At 33.0% G+C, this 15,580-nt stretch overlaps 1 protein-coding gene across 1 annotated transcript; it reads right to left on the bottom strand.

The window, feature by feature from the left end:
• Window positions 1-205: 205 nt before the first annotated feature.
• On the bottom strand, window positions 206-7,178 carry LOC125823283 (uncharacterized). Its single transcript, XM_049502672.1, has 2 exons — window positions 6,443-7,178; window positions 206-207 (listed from the first exon to the last, which is right to left on the bottom strand). Coding segments are annotated over exons 1-2 (738 nt in total).
• Between the last annotated feature and the right edge of the window lie 8,402 nt (window positions 7,179-15,580).

Here is a 15,580-nt window from a genome sequence, read left to right on the forward strand (position 1 = left end):
CAATCAAGATTACGTAAATTGAAACAGAGCAAAATATGAAAGTACAAAGTAGGAGAGTAGTACATCTAAACATGAATGGATACATAAATTATGTATGTTTGTCCACTTCTTGGTCTTTGTTGATGATCTTGGCATAATTCTTGGAATGAAAATCAAGAAAGAGCACTAAAGGTGAGGCATTAAAAGCAATACCAATACTGTTATGTCCTGTATTCAGGTTAGTCAAAAATATAGAAACAGAAAAAAAATGAAATAGCAGAATGTAAGTAATACGAGTCTACAGAAACCACTGTGTTTCCTTAAGAAATTTAATCGCCTCATTGTACCTGAGGTTGCAGATTAATTCCTCCCAAGATAAAACGGATTAACCTATTAGAGAAGTAGCGGTACCTCAAACTTCACTAATTTCAGCGAACGCAAGAACAACAACGAGAGCACATACAAACTCAATCGATCGACAATTTTATTTATGTAAGAAAATATATGCAGAGAGGAAAATTTTTCAGTGTTTGAAAAACGAAAAGGACCTCTTATTTATAGCCTTTTGTAGAAAGGAATGCGTCTATTCAGACAAATCTGTTCAGACCCATTTTTTCCAGAATGTTGTGTCTTTTGGGAAAAGTAACGATTTTTCGAAAGGAACAAGTCTCTTCAAAACGTTTTTACCGTTACACGCGAATTTCGAATAAATTACATTGCGCCAAATTAATTTTGTTATTTAACTAACATTCTGAATTAATTTATAAGAGAAAGGAAATCGATTAACAAGATTGATTAAATAAATTTTGTCCAAAAATATTATCAATCAATCACATCATTTACCAAATCCCCGAAGTCGAGGCCAAGAGAGCGACGACGACGACGCGAGGGAGCACCTTCTTCTTAACCCTTTAAGAACTAAAGGAAGTGTTTCCTAATATAAGGACAACAATTTCCTTTCTTCTACCAATATGGGAGAAATGACTTTTCATTTGCATTTTACAATGACTTTTCATTTTCCCTCCAAAATTGGTTCCTCCACTTTTCTATTTTCTCTTCTTATTTCTCATTCACACCTTGCTAAAACCCAACAATCCCCACATGAATGGGGAATGACTATTGTTAAAACATATGCATGAAAAACTTGTGTGTCTCCTTTTTAAACTTTCCATAGTGAACATATATCGGATATACTCGGTCAATCGGTAGATTTGATATCTTTTGAACCGCCGAGCTTTGGTGTATACCTAGACGACATAAGTCACACAATCAACCCTTGAACTATTTTTTGGTTCTCATTGTTTTGTTTGTTTCAGCCATGAACACATCTCGGTTAATAAGTGCTTAGAGAACTGGCCTTACCGGATTCTCCTTGAAGCGGCTTACACTTCACACTTACATAGGTGGTTTCTAAATGTGTTATCCCATAGATACACTATTTGATATACCCTGTATCAAACTTAGAAACCATTAAAAAGTCCTTATGCCTTTATCCTGGTTACTGAACATTGTCTCATCATGAGAATGGACCATAAAATAATTTTTGACAATATTGAACCGTCATCTATGACTTTGTTTTATCTCCTTGAACCTAGATCTTGGGATCTCCAGTTTTCTAGGTAGAGTTACCGCCACGATGACTTGTTCTCGGCCATATTCCCATTCCCATCGATAATCTCTCAACTCCTTCTCTAGTTAAGTCGTTTGTTAGTGGATCCGACACATTATCATTTGACTTTACATAGTCAATTGTGATAATTCCACTAGAGAGTAGTTTTCTAACAGAGTTATGTCTTTGTCTTATGTGACGAGACTTCCCGTTATACGTAACGCTTCCAACCCTTCTTATTGCAGCTTGACTATCGTTGTGTATGCATATAAGGGTCATTGGTTTGGGCCAAAACGGAATATCTTCTAAGAAATTTCGGAGCCATTCAACTTCTTCACCTGCCTTATCTAAGGCAATGAATTCAGACTCCATTGTAGAGAGAGCTATACAAGTTTGTTTGGATGATTTCCAAAATATTGCTCCTCCACCAATAGTGAAAACATATCCACTTGTGGATTTCGTTTCAGTTGGCCCAGTAATCCAATTTGCATCACTATATCATTCAAGAACTGCTGGATATTTGTTGTAATGCAATGCATAGTTTTGAGTGTCATCTAAGTACCCCAACACTCTCTTCATTGCCATCCAATGATTTTGATTGAGATTACTTGTGTATCGACTCAGTTTACTTATAGCGCAGGCGATGTCTGGTCGTGTACAATTTATGACATACATCAAACTTTCCAATACTCTGGCATAATCCAATTGAGACTGACTTTCACCTTTATTCTTAGCAAGATTAAGGTTCATATCAATTGGGGTCTTTGCCTTTTTGAAATTCAAATACTTGAACTTTTCAAGTACCTTTTGAATATAATGAGATTGAGACAATGCTAGACCATTAGGAGTTTTGTGAATCTTAATTCCCAATATCAAATCGGCAACTCCTAGATCTTTCATATCAAACTTACTAACGAGCATATGCTTAGTAGCTTTTACATTGGCAATGTACTTGCTCATTATCAGCATGTCATCCACATATAGGCATACAATGACTTCCTGATTCGCAATGTCTTTAATGTAATCACATTCATTGATCTTAAATCCATTTGACAACATGGTTTGATCAAATTTGCATGTCATTATTTTGGTGCTTGTTTTAGTCCATAAAGTGACTTAACAAGTTTATATACTTTCTTTTCTTTATCGGGAACTATGAAACGCTCAGGTTGTTCCATGTAAATCTCTTCCTCCAGCTCTCCATTTAAGAAGGCGATTTTCACATCCATTTGATGAATTTCAAGACTGTATATTGCAGCTAGGGAAATTAACATCTGAATTGATGTAATCCTAGTCACTGGCGAGTATGTGTCAAAATAATCAAGACCTTCTTTCTATCTAAAGTCTTTGGCAACAAGTCTTGCTTTATATTTGTCAATAGTTCCATCATCTTTCATCTTCCTTTTGAAGATCCATTTTGAACCCAAGGGTTTATTCCCTGGAGGAAGATCAACCAACTCCCACGTATGATTGCTTAGGATTGATTCAATCTCACTATTGAAAGCCTCCTTCCAAAAGGTTGAGTAGCTAGACAACATCGCTTCCTTGAATGTTTGAGGCTCACTTTCAAGAAGGAATGTTACAAAATCAGATCCAAATGAAGTAGTTGTCCTTTGACGTTTACTGCGCCTTGGACTCTCTTCATTGGTTTCATTCTCTTTTGGTTCTTCTCGAGGTTGTTTAGACCCCCCATTAGATGACTGAAGTCTAGTTTTATACGGATAGATATGTTCAAAAAATTCAGCATTATCTGATTCCATTACCGTATTATCATGAATATCAGAATGTTTGGACTTATGAACCAAAAATCGACATGCCTTATTATTTGTGGCATATCCAATGAATACACAATCCACAGTCTTAGGCCCTATTTTCACCCTCTTAGGTATAGGAACCTGGACTTTGGCTAGACACCCCCACACTTTGAAATATATCAAATAGGGTTTTCTACCTTTCCATTTCTCATATGGAATAGTGTCTTCATGTGAGGCACTCTATTGAGTATTCGATTTGCTGTAAGGATAGCTTCCCTCCACAAGTTTTGTGGTAAACGTGAACTTATAAGTAAGGCATTCATCATTTCCTTTAAAGTTCAGTTTTTCCTTTCCGCAATTCCATTAGATTGAGGAGAGTAAAGAGAGTAGTTTGATAGATTATTCCATTTTCCAAACATATTTCTGCAACTGGAGATTCATATTCTCCACCTCTATCACTTCTGATCATTTTGATCTTTCTATCCAACTGATTTTCAACTTCAGTTTTATATTGCCTAAATGCATCTATTGCTTCATCCTTACCATTTAGCAAATAGACATAACAATATCTAGTGCAATCGTCAATAAAAATTATGAAATACTTTTTTTCACCACGTGATGGTGTTGCCTTCATGTCACAAATGTCAGTGTGAATCAGTTCTAAGGGATATGAATTCCTTTCAACAGATTTATAAAGATGCTTAGCATAGTTAGATTCAATGCAAACTTGACATTTTGATTTATTGCACTCAAATTTAGGCAAAACATTTAAGTTAATTAGTTTTCGCAAGGTTTTGTTATTAACGTGTCCCAAACGTTCATGCCATAAACATTTAGACTCAAGCAAGTAAGAAGAAGCAAAATCTTTATTCATATCAACTGCAATTACATTGAATTTAAAGAGGCCCTCAGTAAGGTAACATTTTCCTACATACATTTCATTCTTACTCACTACAACTTTATTAGAAACAAATACACATTTGATTATGTTCTTAGTCAGAACTGGTATAGAAACTATTTTTTTCCAATTCCAAAACATACAAGACCCTGTTCAAAGTCACCACTTTGCCCGATGTCATCTTTAAGAGGACCTTGCCAGTTCCTTCCACCTTTGCAACAATAGAGTTTGCCATAAACAACTTCTCATATGTATGTGATGGAGTATATGATGAAAATAATTTTTTGTTGGCACAAATATGGCATGAGGCACCAGAATCTATCTACCATTCTCTTGAATTTCAAACCAAGTTGCATTCTGAAAGCATTGCACAGAGATTATCCATCTCTCTTTTGGATTCAACCAAATTTGCTTGATCCTTCTTCTTGTCCTTCTTGGGACCCCGACATTCAGTAGCCCTATGACCACGTTTGCCACAATTGAAGCAGCTTCCATTGAATTTCTTCTTAGGAGGATTGCTCTTTGGACTAGATGTTTTCTTTCTTTTCTTTGATTTTGTGGGATCTTCTTCAACAATATTTACTCCAGATATTGCTGAATTGCCACGTGACCTCTTTTCTGCGGCCTTGTTATCCTCTTCGATTCTTAGCCTTACCATGAGATCTTCAACAGTCATCTCCTTGCGCTTATGTTTCAAGTAGTTTTTGAAGTCATTCCACAATGGGGGTAACTTCTCAATAATGGCAGCCACTTGAAAAACATCATTCACAACAATCCTATATTAAAGATTATGTGAGTATTAAGAATAGACTTAATATTTCCAACATAGGCATTAAATAAATTTATACCTTCAGCAAAGAGATCATGGATTATGACCTACAGTTCTTGAACTTAGGTGACGACAGTCTTACTGTCTATCATCTTATAGTCCAGAAACTTTGCCACAATGAACTTCTTCATTTCGGCATCCTCTGTTTTGTACTTCTTTTCTAATGCATCCCAGAGTTCTTTTGAGGTCTTGACATTATTGTACACATTGTACATATCATCTTGCAGGCCACTCAGAATATAGTTTCTACACAAAAAATCTGAATGTGTCCATGCTTCTGTTACCAAGAATCGTTCTTCGGCCAGAGTTTCATCTTACATAACATAAATGTTCTCATTAATGAACCTCTGCAGACTCAACGTAGTCAGATAGAAGAACATCTTCTGTTGCCATCTCTTGAAGTCAACTCCAAAAAACTTTGCAGGTTTCTCAGCTGGTGCTAGGGCAGCAGTTGAACGATTGTGTGCAACCGATGTTATTGCAGCACTCACTGTTCCAGAATTTACTTGACTTGAATTAGTCATTTTTCTGTCACAAATGGCAGACAATTTTAGTATGTGAAATACTAACAGTAAAGAATAAATTCTTACACAGCCTGTTTCTGATTTAATGATAAAGTTTTTATGTTCTTTTAATCGTTAATCGAATGAATTTTAAAAATTCAAACATAGTAGAAAATTATAAAGGTTTTAATCTCCAGAAACCTCAAATACAGAAACTAATTAAATTTCTTAAGATTGTTATGTCATGTCTTCAGGTTAGTCAAAAATACAGAAACAGAAAAAAGATGAAATAGACAGAATGTAAGTAATCTGAGTCCACAGAAACCACTGTGTTTCCTTAAGAAATTTAATCCTCTCACTGTACCCGAGGTTGCAGATTAATTCCTCCCAAGATAAAACAGATTAACCTATTAGAGAAGTAGCGGTACCTCAAACTTCACTAGTTTCAGCGAACGCAAGAACATCAACGAGATCACACACAGACTCAGTTGATGGACAATTTTATTTATGTAAGAAAATGTATGCAGAGAGGAAAAAATTTCAGTGTTTGAAAAATGAAAAAGACCTCTTAACTAACATTCTGAATTAATTTATAAGAGAAAATATTATCAATCAATCATTTGCCAAATCCAAATTCAAATCCGAGCGAGCGACGACGAAGGTGCGAGGGGCACCTTCTTCTTAACCCTTTAAGAACTAAAGGAAGTGTTTCCTAATATAAGGACAACAATTTCCTTTCTTCTACCAATATGGGAGAAATGACTTTTTATTTGCACTTTGCAATGACTTTTCATTTTCTCTCCGAAATTGGTTCCCCCACTTTTTCATTTTCTCTTCTTTTTTCCCATTCACACCTTGCTAAAACCCAACAAATACACCATACCCTAACTCCAGTGCATCCAAACTCAGTTGTAAAGTGATAATACAACATCATAGCTGATAGTAGAAACCCAGTCATAAATTGTACTATTTGACAATTTGTGACGACTTTTTTCCACCGTGGTCTTTTTCCTATAGCAGATAGGAAATAATAAGCATACATTATAACATGAATCGAAGCATTAATAATAACAGCAACACTCGACATGGACTGCGCAAATTGAAGCCCAATATAACCAAGAACAGGCACAACTGTATGGTGATAGACATGGAGGAACGATAGCCTTCGTGATCTAGAACTACTAAGGACGATTAAAAGTGTATCGATAAATTCAAGAATATTTGAAAGGTAACATATATAAATCCAAAAGAACACAGGTCCACGTGGAAGAGTATGATTTGCACCGGGGAAACATATGATCCACTTCCAATCATGAGGTGGCATTTGGTGTAGGACAGAAAGGATGGAGGCAATAACCATGAGTAGAGAGAGGAGACAGAGAATGAGGCTGTGGATCGCGGTAATGTTGCGAATGGTGGTGGTAGTGAGGGTAGGGATAAATGTAGGGAAACGGAGCAACAAGTGAGTCAGATATAAGTAAACAGACACTGAAATTATAAGAAAAGATTTGGAGGAATTGAATGTATGACCTTGTTTCCATTCAAATTGACTGATTTTTGGATGATCAACAAGCCAATAATGGATGTTGGAGTAAAGAGCCTCCATGTTATCTCCATTGGACAAACATTTTATAGGGATATATATAGTAGTAGCTTAACATATCAAGTTACTTTATTGCTTCCATTATTTATGTGATATAGTTTTAAATTTGAAGTCTGTCATTTGATTCTAAACTTATCATGTACATCATTGATGAATTATATGTTATTATGTGTTAAAAGTATAGTGAGAGGATTTTATTTAGAAACGAAAGTATAATGAAATGGGTACTTAAAATATAACAAAGGATATATTTAAACTTTTTTTATAATACAAAGTTATATTTGACTTTTCTATTTTTTATTTAGGTTGGTTATTTAATTAGTAAAGAGTAAAAATTTATTATAAGATATATCATTTATTAATCAATCATATTCTTTTATGTTTATTTTGTGACTAAGTTAGTTGTATTTTAAAGATAAAAAATGAAAAAATTAATTATCTTTTTTTTTCTTTTGATATATTAACAATGATAAGTCAAAATAATTTTTTTTTTTGAAATAATATATAGGAATAATTACATTTAAAGGCCATTCGGTAATCTTATTTACCAAAAATAGGGCCAAATTTTTCTTCAACCTTCGTCATCGTCTATTTAATTCTGCTCATCCTGCTCCCTCTGCTGCTGCTGCAGCATCCTTCTTCGTCTTCTCTTTAATTTTATTTTTTTCAATATTCGACGTATTATAAATATTAATCGTTTTGAGCGAATTATATATCAAAAGACTCAAAATATGAGAAGATTTCATATCTAAAATTTGGGACTGTTTAGAGGAGATTTTGAGTTGATCGAGATTGAATAGTCGGTATATACTTCATGTATACTTAGTATATATTTCATGTATAGTTAAGTTATATTCAACTTTTTGAGTGTATCATAATGTATAGTCAGCATATAGTTCATGTACAGATAAGCTATATTGTTAGTCACTGTATTTTTTTTAATGATTTTTTACTATTTATTTATGTAAATAAAATATGACTATATTTGTCATAAACTAATTACGTTTATTGTATAATTTGAAACTACCCCTAATACTGTTTATGTCCAGTCATAGTCGTCCACTATTGACTTGACACATAACTTAAGAAACAATAAATAATAAGAGTAATTTTACTATATTACCATTTGAATATATTAAATTTAAAATGCTTTGAAAAATGTATTAGTATTGAATAGTATTTAACACTAAGGGTAAAACAGACAAAAAAGGTTAAATTATCTTTTGATTTTTAAAATTGGACAAATATTATTGAACAACTATTTTTATTATAGTAGACAAGTAAAGATGGAGAAAAGAAGTATATAAATGGAGAAGTAAAAGTGAAGAGAGAGAGTATACTATTAAAGCATCATGAGTTAAGGATGTGTTTTATTAATCAATCTCTCCGTTAACTTTTACTTGTCATATTTGAAAAAATAATAATTAACATAACTATTTTATTACATTACACTTATTAATTAATATTTAATATTAAATTTTGAAAAATAAATAATTATATTAAAAATAAAATATGAAAAAAATAACTATATTTCTTTTATATGTTAACAGTGATAAATAAAATAAATAGGGGGAGTAATATATTCCATTAAAGTAGGAGATACAATTTTTAACATAAAGGTCCCACTAGTTATTTATTGTAACAAAATTTATGTACAACGGCTTGTTTAATGTAATCGAAAATCGGCTCCCCGTGCCCACTCCCTACACTCGGTCTATGCAATGAAAGTTTATGTACTTTTAGGGTGTGTTTGGTACGAACGAAAATGGTTTTTTGGAAAATAAGTAGATTTTTGACTTATTTTTTTATGTTTGGTTGGTGAGATAAAAAATATTTTTCAAAAAAGATTTTTAGTGTTTGATTTATGAATGAAAAATGTTTTTGAGAAATATCTTTTATTTTTACTAGAGTAGAAAATGATTTTTGAAATTAAAAAATATTTTTGAAAAACAAACTTAAATTTTCTTTTGGGGGTGGGGGCTGGTAGGGGGGGGGGGTTGAGGGTAGGGGTGAAAAAATAAAAATTTGAAAATATTTTTTAAAAACAAACTTAAATTTCTTTTTGGGGGGTGGGGGGGGGGGGGTCGAGGGTAGGGGTGAAAAGAATGAAATTTTGAAGTTGAAAATATATTTTAAAAACAAACTTAATTTTTTTTTCTGGGGGTGTGGGGGAGGGGTCGAGGGTAGGGGTGAAAAAATAAAAATTTTGGGGGGTGGAGGGCTGGTAAGGGGTGGATGGGGTCGAGGGTAGTGGTGAAAAAAATGAAATTTTGAATTTGAAAATATTTTTTAAAAACAAACTTAAAATTTTTTTAGGGGTGGGGGGGGGGGGGGGGAGGGAGTAGTTGGAGTGGATGGGTTGAGGGTAGGATGAAAAAAATGAATTTTTGATGTTGAAAATATTTTTTTAAAACAAACTCAAATTATTTTTTTGGGGTGGGGGGGATGGGGGCTGGCCGAGAGTGGAGGTTGGTTCGAGGATCGGGGTGAAAAAATAAAATATTGTTTAAAAACAAACTTAATTTTTTTTTGGGGGAGTGGGTGCGGGGGGGGGGGGGGGGGGGAGAGGGCGGGGGAGGTTGAGGGTAGGGGTGAAAAAATAAAAATTTGAAGTAGAAAATATTTTTTAAAAACAAACTTAAATTTTTTTTTTGAAGGGGGTGGGGGCGAGGGTATGGGGTGGGGGGGGATAAAAAAATTGAAATTAGAATTATCTTTTAAAAACAACTTTTATTAAAAAAAATTTGGGGGGTGGTGGTGGTAGGGGCTGGGGGTAGGGGTGAGGGTGGGGTAAAAAAATTGAAGTTAAAAACATTTTTTAAAAACAAGCTTTAAAATTTATTTATTTGGGGGGGGGGGGGAGGGGTGTTGGGGGGCTGGTTTGAGGGGTAGGGAAATAAATTGATTTTTTCAAAAAAAAAAAATGTAATTTAAAATTGGAAGAAAGTTTGGGAAAATGTTTTCCATAAGTTTTGAAGGAAAGACATTTTCCTTAAATTTGAGGAAAATGAGTTGATTTGGAAAACATTTTCCAAAATATTTAACCCAACCAAACATGTTCCTTCATATCAAACCCACCCTTATTTTAAAACATCGAAAATGTTGACTTACACTTAAATGGGATGTTTGATTACCGGTTAAAGATATGCAGAATTTAGCTATATAAGTATTACTGTATTAGTTATATAATATTTAATTATATAAAAGATTATAATAGCTAATGACCCAAAAATTATATAAGTACTACAAGTTTTAACTGAAATATTTAGAATTTTATCAAAAATCTAACTAAGTGATTTAAAAAAGAGAATTCACGTAAAAGTATATGTCCAAAAAAATTCTAAATCAATAAAAATATATATAATAAATCGATTTTATTTATTATATATATTGCAGATATATCTTCTAAATTAATTATCACAATTCATAATTATCAATTTGTATAATCATTTCATAAACTAAAATAGTTAATAAAATATAATATTTATTGAGCACCAATTTTCTTATATCAATTTTCATAGTCATTATACACATTGCATAAACTTAGAGTCGATTTGGATTAGTTTTAAAATAGTAGTTTTTAAGTAAAAAAAATAAAAAGTTGGGAGAGTCCTACTTTTGATTTAAAAATTTTTTTAAAGTAATTTTAAACTTATTTTAATTTATTTTTACATTTACCAAGCACTTTCAAAAACTTAAAATGACTTAAAAATAAGTTTGATCAACTTTTAAAGCAATCCAAACAAACTCTAATACATGTTTATATATAACCCCATAAAAAAATTAAGTAAATCAATTTGTATACAAATTCATCCGTATAGTTTGAGAGTACAAATAGTTTATGTTAAAAAAGGAGAACATACCATATTGATATATATATATTCCATATAAAATATAAATACACAATAAAATGAATTTGTATGGTAAAATAATGAAAACCTTCTACTCCCTTGTCCCATTTTATGTGGCACCATTTCCTTTTTGGTCAGTCCCAAAAAGAATGTCACATTTCCTTATATGATAAGTTTATAAAGGTACAATTCCTCTTTTATCCTTGTTAGTCCCATTTAATCTTAAAATAATACTCCAATACATTTATGAGGAGAGAGAAAAATGAGTCTACTTTTTAAATGGCAATTTGGTAAACATTTCAAAGTCTTCATTTATTTCTTAGACTCCGTGCCCGATCAAATGTTGCCACATAAAATGGGACGGAGGGAGTACTATTAATCCGTTATTCTTGTTTTGGATCCCATGGATAATCACTTCTTCCCGCCATAATTCTAAAATCATATAAATTAACACAGACCATATAACATAAGAGTAATGAAATTAAATGGGTTACTAATGAGAATTAGTTTTAAAATAATATTTTCTAATTTTGAGCCAAAAATCGTGCACGAGACATTTAAAATTTTAGATATGTTACGTATTGTAATAAAAAATTTAGTTTGTTAAATAGTAACAAAAATATATCTATGATTTTGTCAGCAGTTAAGAATCGAGACAAATCGAACGAACAACAAAGGAAGAGAAAATTGGAAAAATATTTAGGGGTCGCCTTTCATTCTGACTAACCGCCTTTCTCGAACCATGTATTTGTCTTTATACACAAAATATTATCGCACCTATTTCTATTACAAAAATGGGAAATATAAAATAGATAATAACAAGTGAGCTGCATCAGCTTGGACTTGCAGTTAGTTGAGCTGCAACTGTGTTCTTATTATGAGGTCGTCCAACACCCCTCAAGTTGGAGGGTGACAAAACACCCAACTTGGGCAGTACAACATGATGAACAAGGCCCGTGAGAGGTTTTGTAAAGAGATCACCCAGCTGAGCATTGGTAGGGACATGCATGATGAAGAGAAATAAGACCATCCAGAAGCTTAGTGCGAGTGAAGTGACAATCTACTTCAATATGCTTGGTACGCTCATGAAAGACAAGATTGTGTGCAATGTGTATGGCAGCCTGGTTATAATCACAAAAAGACCAACTGGAGAAGTATGAAGATCTTTGAGCAAATGAACAGTCCAGGCCAACTCGGCCACCACCTTACTGATGGCTCTGTATGCAGATGATAGAGACACTACTGCTTGCTTGCTTCTTGACCTTCCAGCTGATCAAAGACTCCCCAAGAAAAATGCAAAAACCAGAAACAGATCTCCGAGTATTGGGACAAGCACCCCAGTCACTATCACAATAAGCAGAAAGAGCCAAGGATGGGGAGTTACTGAAAAACACACCAATAGTAGATGTACCCTTAAGATACCGTAAGACGTGCAAAGCAACATCCATGTGTCAGGAGTATGAGGAGCCTGAAGAAATTGACTCAAATGTTGGATGGCAAAGCAGAGGTCGGGCTGTGTGTGAGTAAGGAAGTTCAACTTCCCAACAAGACTTCTGTATGATGAAGGCGAAGGCAGAAGTGCACATTCATTAGCCTTTAATTTGACATTGATACCCAAAGGACAAGTAACAGCAGTAACATCAACACATCTAAACTCTTGGAGAAGGTCATGGATAAACTTTACGCTGATGAAGTAGGAGACTACAAGAAGCATAAGCCACCTCAATACCAATTGTTGACACTCAATTTTGGTTCTCCACATTTGTTTAACTAAAGTTTTAATAATAATAATAAGATATATATATGCTATGAATTTTTGTAAAAAAAAAAAAAAAAAAATAAGGATTTTTTAATTATTTATTTCATAAATACTATTTTTATTATAAATAAATAAATTAAACATATTATATAAATATTACTACTTACTTTCTCATTTTTAAATTTCACGTCAAATAAATATTATTATTTAAGGGTTAACTCGATTTTTCTAATTAAATATAATTTCTATTATAGCGATAAATATTTTTCGACATTTTTTCAACATTAGGAAAAATCTTAATTAATTAATTAGTTGCTAATTTATATTAATTTTATTTTTTAGAATCACTAATTTTAACAAATAAGCTAGTCTTGCAAAATTATTATTTTTAATTTATAAACTATGTCTATTTAATAAAGAAGAGGTTATAATTTAAATAAATTTAATTTGAACAAAACTTGGCAATCCAAGTCTTTTCATTCGGCCAATCCACACGTGCCACATAAGAAGCACATGGATTGTGCTTCTTCATATTCGATCTCAACCATCCGATTTAATCCAAAGGCTATAATTAATTTATCTTTTTTAATATATATATATATATATATATATAATTATTAATTATTTTTAAAAAACCCTTTATTTTATTAACCGTCCGATCAAACGATCGGACGGACGAGATCAAACCTAAGACTTTTAGACCCCTACTATACCACCACTGCCCTATACTCTGTATTTCTTCAGAGATCACGTTCTTCTTCACCATCACGCCTCTTCCTCTTCCCCAAAGAATGACACTCCAAGCTCCTCTCCCATGGCCCCCATGTGCTCCTCCATCCCCTTCATCAGAGAACGACTCTTGGCCGCCGGAAAATGTTCCATCAGTTGCTCAACCCTCTCAAATCGACCTGATAAGGTCGATTTTTGAGAGGTTTTTCTTCTCCTTCATATTTGCTTTCCTGCTTGCTCTGGGATTGGGGTTTCCAAGAATTCAAATTTTGAATTCTTGGAGCCCAAATTAGCTATAAAAGGGAACCATTTGGTTCTCATAAGGGACATTGGAAAATCGAGGAGAAAATCCAAGAATCAATCAAGAACTACCCCAAAAAAGGAGAGCAAAAATCGCCGCACACTTCAAGTTTTTTTAGAGTTCGAAAGTTCTTCTCTTTTTTGGTCCTTTTACTTTCTGTTTTAAATTAGAATTTGGGAGGAAGTTTGAAGTTGAAATCGCTTGACTTAGAGCCTTAGTTTGTTGCTCCATACAAGGTCAGTATTTGGTTCAGCCAATTTTTGTTTATATATCATTCCTGTTTAAGTTGAAATATGTTACTGCTTGTTCTTGCATTTTATTTCATTTCTTTTAAATAAATGTGAATGCAATCATTAGTATATTATTGTCGCTAGTTTAAATGTGTGATTATGATGAATGTGTCTCTCCATTTCGTTAGACCATGTACGATTCCCTCCTCCCTATTTTTTTTCTTTTTCTATCATTAATAAACAACATTATATGAGATGTGTGCGCAGACTGAGTCATTGACAAACCCTTTTAAAGGATGTGATATGAGCTTCAACCATTGAGTGCAATAAAAATGTAAGAAATCACACCATTTATGGTTTGTCTGTTGAAATTAAGAATTTTGTATATAAGGGAGTATTCAGTCAGCCTCTTCTAACTAGCTTCATATTTTTTTAGAATGCATCATGTGATTTTCTTTAAAACATTAAGACGGATGTAGGATTTGTTTCGAATGATCAAGTCTAAAACTTCCAGTCAACCAATTATGCTAATGATAGATTCATCATGTTATAGTTAAAATATGAACATGCCTCGTCTAAATTATGTTAGTCTAGACATGGATAGTTAAGACCATTCGAGTCATGTCAAATTTGTTCATCATGCCAATTTACTAGTTGTAGTTTGTTGTGTTCACTCTTTCTAGCTAAAAAATCTTTGAGTTAAATAGTTTGGGATGTGATTGTTGCCCACAAATATGTATGTTAAATGTCTTTTTGAAATGATTTGATGAATATTTGAATATTAAAAGCCTCCATTCGTTAATCAGATTCTAGGAATTGTAAGCATATCCATGTTTAGTCATTAAATCGTAGCATGTTACTTTTGGTGTTGTTTCGCTCTACCAGATTTGTCTAAATATGAATCAGTTCCAAACGACTAAGTATGTTGCTTGATTCTCCGCCCTTGTATGTTTTGGATTGATGGTTTTAAAAGTCAGTAATAAAGAAAATTTTAATTTTGTTCAAAACATGTGAAATAACTCACAACCAGTAGCATTTCTTTACTCTGTCTACTTGGTGTATTTTAGTTAGTAATGGCTATTGTTGGCTGTCCAATGATGCTTTCACGACGGTTCTCTTAGATATTAAAATGAGTATATTGACGGCTTAGATATCTGGATATAGGAAAGAACATGAACAATTTCATCAAGTGATTGCCTCATTTTTTCCATTTTTAGACTAAAGTGCACCATTTACTTTGCTGAAATTCTGGAGATTTCAGTTTGTACGTAGTCGATGTGTCATCTTATTATGAACTAGATAGATCGAGTTACTCTAAGCTCTACTTAAATAACTAAATTAAGGGACCAATATATATTTGTCTTCCATCTCTCACTTGACAAGCAAATATTTTGTAAAGTAAAAAAAGAAATACACATCTTTACCCTAATGCTTGTTTACTGCCATTGAACTTATATGCTAAATTGATTTTGAGATCATGTTCTATCTAGTTTAGTAAATTTGATGTATCCTGGAGTGATTACACATGAAGTTCT

The sequence above is a fragment of the Solanum verrucosum genome, unplaced genomic scaffold (genome assembly GCF_900185275.1).
Source record: "Solanum verrucosum unplaced genomic scaffold, falcon-dt-bn FXZP01000214.1, whole genome shotgun sequence".
In the NCBI taxonomy this organism is placed as follows: Eukaryota; Viridiplantae; Streptophyta; class Magnoliopsida; order Solanales; family Solanaceae; genus Solanum; species Solanum verrucosum.

Bases quoted from the DNA above. Each gene is read 5' to 3' on its own strand.
- LOC125823283 (XM_049502672.1), bottom strand. From the start codon at position 7,178: ATGGAGGCTCTTTACTCCAACATCCATTATTGGCTTGTTGATCATCCA.